Genomic DNA, 7,648 nt, shown 5'->3' with positions numbered 1-7,648 from the left:
CTGGTTCAAATCTGTAAACAAAGGAAAAAGAAGTGCTTGGCCTAAGATTCTTACCAGTAATTAATTGTAGAAAAGACTTGTTTTTGTAGACTCACTTTCCCGATAATCACTGTTGAGTATAATCTTTTTGGTCCACACCTCACCCCACTGGGATTCCGTCTAGGGGTTTTCCCATTGGTGGTGTCTATTTAGCTGAAGGACCACCCCCTTTAGGCAGTAGTTTAAGACATGTACCATGGAAGTAAATCTAGAGATCCACCAGCTCCACAGCCCAATTCACATTTACAACTGCTACCAGAGGAGCACTAGAGGTAAACATGAAATATAAAAACATATTTAAGAGTCAAAGAAAAGGAATCATTTGCTAACTAAAATAAAGTATTTGTTGGGTTTTATTTTGTTTCAAAGGATGTTTAGAAGTTGTCAGAATGATTAAAATTGAAAACTTCTGTTAGACTTAACAACTCCTAGTATCCTCTGTCACCTTACTGGATTGATGTGGACTTCTCCCCCTCTATAGTACTGAAAACTAGAATTCCTGAATCCTGAGAATCAAATGCAGACCTTCTCCTGTCCCTGCAAACAGCAGCAGCATGGGTAGTAATGCATCTCCACCCGCAGTCCTACAGCTCTGCTATGAGAATGTAAATGGGTCCTGCGTGAAAACTCCCTACTCGCCTGGGTCCCGGGTCATCCTCTATGCAGTCTTTGGCTTTGGGGCTGTGTTGGCAGTGTTTGGAAACCTCCTGGTGATGATATCCATCCTCCATTTTAAGCAGCTGCACTCTCCTACCAATTTCCTCATTGCATCTCTGGCCTGTGCTGACTTCTGGGTGGGAGTCTCCGTGATGCCCTTCAGCATGGTCAGGTCGATCGAGAGCTGCTGGTACTTTGGAAGAAACTTCTGCACTTTCCACACCTGCTGTGATGTGGCATTTTGCTATTCCTCTCTCTTCCATCTGTGCTTCATCTCCGTCGACAGGTACATCGCTGTCACTGACCCTCTGGTCTATCCCACCAAGTTCACTGTGTCTGTGTCAGGAATTTGCATCAGCATCTCCTGGATTCTGCCTCTGGTGTATAGTGGTGCTGTGTTCTACACAGGGGTCTATGATGATGGCCTGGAGGAATTATCCAGTGCCCTCAACTGTGTAGGAGGGTGTCAGGTAGTTGTGAATCAGAACTGGGTGCTGATAGATTTTCTTTCCTTCTTTATACCAACCCTTGTTATGATAATTCTGTATGGTAATATTTTTCTGGTAGCTAGACAACAGGCTAAAAAGATAGAAAATATTGGTAGCAAAACAGAATCCGCCTCAGAGAATTACAAAGCCAGGGTGGCAAAGAGAGAGAGAAAAGCAGCCAAAACCCTGGGAATTACTGTGGTAGCATTCATGGTCTCATGGTTGCCATATAGCATTGATTCATTAGTTGATGCTTTTATGGGATTCATCACCCCAGCCTACATTTATGAGATTTGCGTTTGGTGTGCTTATTACAACTCAGCCATGAATCCTTTGATCTATGCCTTATTTTATCCATGGTTTAAGAAAGCTATTAAGGTTATTATGAGTGGTCAGGTGTTCAAGAACAGCTCAGCCACAATGAACTTGTTCTCTGAGCAAATATAAGCAAAGGCACAGAGGAACTCTCAGGTACCTTTAATGTCCTAATGAAGTAAGTCTTTAAAGTGTCTAAGAAGACCTTAATGGAACAGAATAATAGCTGTTCACACTGGACAGGGGAACTTAGCATTTTCTAGTCTTGTTAGGGTGTACACCCGGCTGCCATTTCTCTGAAAACATTAACTGGGCCAATAAATGTTGAGTTCTTATTCGCTTAGTACTTCAGAGCTGAGCATGCAACACTCCTTGCATTTAATTCCCTCCATCCATTCCTTCTTTTAATCTGTGGGTTTTTCCTTGATCCTGGTATACTCTGAAAGCATGGAAAAATCCCCTCTGATGCTGTATTCCTTTCTTTACAAAGCCCCCAGGCTGGCCCTAGCCTGCTAAACATTTCATTTCATGCATGAATAGGCCCCCTCCAGTTCCTGCTTTCCTTTTTCCTTGCAAATATAACTTACAATAGGAGATTTGCTGGCTCATATAATGGACTCGGTCTTGTGAGAGATCCCAGAATGTAGCAGAACAGACTTCAAGTGACATCGCCTTTATCAGGCAGTAGTGACTGTCAGCCAAGTTACTGTCATCCTAGCTCATGATTTCCTCTCCCAAAACAAGGGACAGAAGCCACTAAACTTTCCAGAGTTATTATGGGGCTGTGCACATGGAGTCTTGTGTCCCACCAGTCTGCTTGGGTGCAAGGAATATTACTTGTCCATTAAGGAGAATCTCTTTCAAGTGAAGTCTCTAGTTTTCTTTGATAAAGTTTAATTACAATGAATACTTTGTGAGTTTCAGTAGCCATGTAGAATATAAATTAACAGCGAGCATACGAATAGGCATTGTTTTGCCTTTTCTTCTTTTTAACTAAGCATGAACTTTGTGCATATACCATAGTGAAATCCATGCTGAATGCCCTGAAACAGGAAAGACCATTCCCACTTCTGTAAGCCATGACTCTGGTAAGAAGCAATGCTGCTCATTGCAAATATGTTTTAAATAAATAAGCTCAATGTTTTTTCTCTGAATTAAATAAAAATCTAACAGTCTATAAAGAGAAAAATTGTTGCTACCTCTACATCTGATACAGGATTGACACCTGGAATGAATAGCCTAAATTAAAAATAAATAAATAAATAAAAGCCAAACTGGACAACAAATTAGGCTAATAAAACAGACATGTGATTCTCAAAAGACAAAGTGCAAAGTGAATGCCACTAAATATATGAAAAAGAAGTTCAACATCCTTACCCATCAGTGAAATTCGTATTTAAGACTCGTTCTGCTTTATCCTGTCGTTAATAACTAAAACTAAGAACATAAACAGCATCAGCTGCTGGTGAGAATGTGGAGAAAGGGGAACCCTTTACATGATGCTTCTGTAATACTGAGAGAGAAAGAGACAGAGAGAGGGGGAAAGGGAGAGAGAGAGAGAGAGAGAGAGAGAGAGAGAGAGAGAGAACAGGCACCCTTGACCTAGCCATACCACTTCTGGGTGTACACCCAAAGCACTTGGAATCAGCATGCCACAGTGCTATTGCACAACGATGTTTATTACAACTCCGTTTACAACAGCCAAAGCATAGAATCAGCCTATCTGCCAACAAGTGAATGGAGAAAAACATGTATGCATGCCCAACGGAGTTTTATTTGGCCATAAAGAAGAGTTTAACTGGATCATCTGAAGAAAAATGGATACAACTAAAGACCATCATGTTAAGTAAATTGACTCAAGCTCAGAAAGACAAATATATATTTTCTCTATCTTGTGAATCCTAAATTTTTCATGACATAGAAAATGATACATACATACACATATATAATGTGCAGATAACTTCATATGTGTGACATGAAAAAAATAAATAAGTTTAGAGTATTAGTGGGAAAAGGGTAAAGGGAAAAAGAATATAGTTGAAATAATTGATATATTTGAGTGAAATGTCTTTATGGAACTAGTATATATATATAACAACTATTTAATGGGAAATTAAATAGTAAATTAAAAACAAGAAGAAATTTAAGACAAACAAGAAGAAATACCACAAAAGGATACAGTTAATAAATTTTACACATAAGAGAACATGTAAATTTATCCTGTCAAAGATTTTTCAAATCAATTTTAGATCACACTCACATTGCACACATGTGTATCCACTCCCCTCACAAAACACACATAATGTATTACGATATTCGGCGTCCTATTTTGGAGTTTTCCCAAAGCCCTGAAGCCAACTACCCGTCAAGGATACAACGACCCCAATCAGGCATAGGTTAGACATAGCAGAAGCAAAAACAGGTACCTCCGCACCCTAGCATAGAAAGGGTTATTGCTGACTCACGGAAGCGCTGTGATACTGGAACGCTATCGTGGGCAGCTGCCCTCACACCTGTGACTGCGAGTTGCTTGGATTTAATGGCTCATTCTTTCAACCAAAGCTGCCTTCCTGCTTCGTCCTGAAAAGGACACACTGGCGTCTCTTAGAAGCCGATCGGACCGCGCCACCTAGTGGCCAGGGGTAGTGGGCGAACAAGTGGAACCTCTCCCGCCTGGCTTATTTAACGGGTGGCAGGGGACAGTGTGTAAGTGTATGGCCCAGGATTTTGAGAATAACAGAAACTGAAATAAGCACGTTAGCAGTCGTTTCAATAGCAATGTCGCTGAATTACGGTGAGTGTGGCCTTAAGTTTGGTGACTCAAGCACGCTCGCTCGAGTCAAGATAATGAGATTCTTCTTGTTTCCAAAATGGCTCCGGCCAAGTCATCCGTGTCCCTAGGTACGGGGTGGGGTGGTGGGGAGATGCAGAAGAGAGGGGTTTCCTGAAGCCCGACTCAGAAACTTCAGATCCCTCGATGGAGGGAAGGGTCGGTCACCGGGAGAAAATGGCTGTCAGGTGAGAGGTGAGCTCTTCCACCGCATGAAGTAACTCAGAAAGTGAGATCTGAGAAACTGTTAAACTGTCCCAAAGGCTTTTCCCTACAACCATAGGAAAGGGGAAACTGGTGAAAACAGCCCAGGCTTTCTCAATGGCATCCCTTAGACTTGAGCTACATAGAAAACTCTGCTTTAGCCATGCCAAAGACCTGAGAGAGCAGAGCTGCACTGTGCAGGGCCGGGGGACTGTGGTTGACATTTGCTACATGAGAAAGCAGATGGACTCTAGATGTAAGGATTCAGGCATGGCACTGGCCTGCCCCTGTCACCTGGCAGAATGCACTCAGGCAGTAACCTGGTCAGCCGAGGGTTCTGTGGCTACATAATCTGCATGCACCTGTAAAGGACCCCTTTAAAAGATAGATCCTCGCCCACTTACGCTGTTTTTCCTCCCACTGTTCCTCTGGACCTTGTTCCTCGCGGTCCCGCTGGGACCCGGTGCCTGCCACTCACAGTCCCAACCCATTATTCTTTATTACTAACGCTAGACCCTTGACTAGCCCTAGCATTTGACATTGGTCTCCGTGATCTCCACGGGTTCATACATGAAGCTCCAAGCCCAAGTCCCACAATGTTTAGGATCAAATTCTAATTCTATTGCTAAGGCCTGAGGTTCACACAGTCTAGCCCATCTCAAATTCTCTAACCGCATTTTTTCCAGTCCTAGACACCCATGTGTCCCCTCCCGCTCCTCCTCTCGATTCCACAGGAAGTCCTAGAACCATGGCACAGGCCATCAGTCTGATAAAGAAGGTTAAAAGAGTCAAGTTCAATTATAACCTGGAAAAGGAAAAAGGGAGTTAAATAATAGGAAAGAGTTAAGCCCTACTGCAACCTTGACTGAGAATAAAACATGGTCTCTTAGGATTATATTTGCTCTGTTTTACAAAGAGGAACCATATCTAAGATGCCTTGAAAAACAGAGTAGTGGTGTATTGAATCTGACTGGTACATCTGGAACATAACCCCTGCCTCTCAGGCTTAGGGATCATAGCAGAAGAACCTAGAAAGATTGTAAGAGACAGAGGGACAGGAAGTTTGCTGTGAGATTATGTCTTGTAGAACGGACACAGAAGCTACACCCATCAAGTCTCATTGGCATGGCTGCCTCACTAACAAGGACAACACCAAAAAACATGCTATCGTGGATGGGGGATTTCATGGGACCTCAACCCTAGTCAAAGAACTACAGGCAATTATGCAACACTGATCTCAAGAGAAATAGTCTTCCCAGGGAAGAGGCCCCTGGTTGGCTATCTAATACACAATGGTCAGAGGAAGGGGTCCTGGTGACATGTTCCAAAGCAGCCTGAGTTAGTGGAGTATGTGACAGTGACAGATGGATGTGATTACACTCACCACATAGTTGAATAATGACAATCTGTTCCACTAACACCCTTGTAATTCATTTCAACCATTATTGTTGCCTGCCCTTTTGTGTTCAAGGTAGAACTAGGAGGCAAGGGTTCCCCAAGCTTCTCCACTACTATCTTCTGTGGGTCCAAAGGAGCTTGTGTCTGCAGCTGTGTCTCCAGCTGCCTAAAACTCTGCTATCATCTTTACTATAGCCCTCCCAATTCTCAAACTGCATTGTTTCATTCCGGGGAGAATCCAGCCAGGTAGGACAGCTCATTCATTATTGGCTTTGAATTTCTGTCTCTGAATAGTAAATGTAGCACAGTTTTAACAAGCTTATACATGGAATTAAATGCAAAGGCTGGAAGAACTCCAGACAGCCCCACTACCTGCCATTCCTGGCACTTCTAGATACTCCTCAGCCTGTTCTTCCAAGCAGCCTAAACTATGTTATGAGCACTTTCCTGCCAGCCTACCAAGAAGCCTTGATTGTCTCTGTTCTTTTGTTTCTAAAATCCCTTTTTAAGCTTCTGTCACGTTTTAGGTGGAAGTTCTTAAAACCCACATTAGGCACCATTTTGTTACGTGCACTTTCCCACCAGCCTGGCCCCATAGCCGCATCAGACCCAAATAACACACAGAGACGCTGTATTAGATATAAAGCTGTTGGCCTGTTACTAGCGTTTCTTTTGGCTGGCTCTGTCTTAAATATTAACCCATAATTACAAGTATATGTATTTCTACATGGTCTTATTTTACTGAGAATTCCAGACTCGCATCCTCTCCTCCTGAGATCACATCACAACAGGAGAGGCAGAATCTGTTCTGATGGTGGAAGACAAGTATAAGAACTGAGCTAAACCATGTATACTCTTTTTTGTTTGGGGGAGGCGAGGGGTGCAAGTTCCATAACCTATAAGGCTTTGACCGAGACAAGTCTTACAGCCCAACGCAACATGAGTGAATCTGAGACATTTGCTCAGAGAGTGGGTGAAAAAATCATGGCAGAGGAGACTAAAATAGAGATTAAGAATGAAGAAGAGGTCAACCTATAGTCTGTCCTACCTATGGGATGTGTCTGGTAAGGGTGGCCTAGAGATTGAGGGAGTGGCCAACCAATGATGGGTCTAGCCTAAGACCCATGTCACAAGAGTCAGACCACCCCTGACTCTGCCTGGAGCACCAGAACCCACAGCTGAATGATGCAGAGACCTAGGATAAAACCAAACATGACTGGAGAAAAAAAAGTCAATGTAATCATGCTTAATAATATTCTTCTATCCTCATAAATTGGTACCTAGCCAAACTGTCATCAGAGAGGTTTCATCCAGCAATTGATGGAAACAGAAACAGAGACCCTCAGCCAGATATCAGGCTAAGCTCAGGGAATCCTGCTGAAGAGAGGGAGGAAGGGTTATAGAAACCAGAGGAGTCAAGGATATCACAAGAAAACTTACAGAATCAACTAACCTGGGCTCATAAGGGGTCACAGAGACTAAACAGGAGCCTGCATAGGACTGACCTAGATACTCTGCATATATGCTACAGTTGTATAACTCAGTCCTCTTGTGGGACTCCTAACAGTGGGAGCAAGGATTGTCTATGACTATTTTACTGGTTTGGGGGACCCTACTCCTCATACTGAGTCTCCTTGCCCACTCTCAGTACAAAGGGAGGTGCTTAGCCTTACTGCAACTTGATATGCCATGTTTGGTTGATAACCATGGGAGGCCT

The 7,648-nt window shown here is 43.0% G+C and overlaps 1 protein-coding gene across 1 annotated transcript; it reads left to right on the top strand.

Annotated features, from left to right (window-relative positions):
* Positions 1 to 593: 593 nt before the first annotated feature.
* LOC127215206 (trace amine-associated receptor 6) lies at positions 594 to 1,631 on the top strand. Its single transcript, XM_051175609.1, has one exon. It carries the CDS (start codon positions 594 to 596, stop codon positions 1,629 to 1,631), a length of 1,038 nt encoding a protein of 345 aa, XP_051031566.1.
* The last annotated feature ends 6,017 nt before the right edge of the window (positions 1,632 to 7,648 follow it).

This window comes from Phodopus roborovskii, unplaced genomic scaffold (assembly GCF_943737965.1).
Source record: "Phodopus roborovskii unplaced genomic scaffold, PHOROB, whole genome shotgun sequence".
Taxonomy (NCBI): Eukaryota; Metazoa; Chordata; class Mammalia; order Rodentia; family Cricetidae; genus Phodopus; species Phodopus roborovskii.
This window is presented reverse-complemented; position numbering and strand designations above follow the sequence as displayed.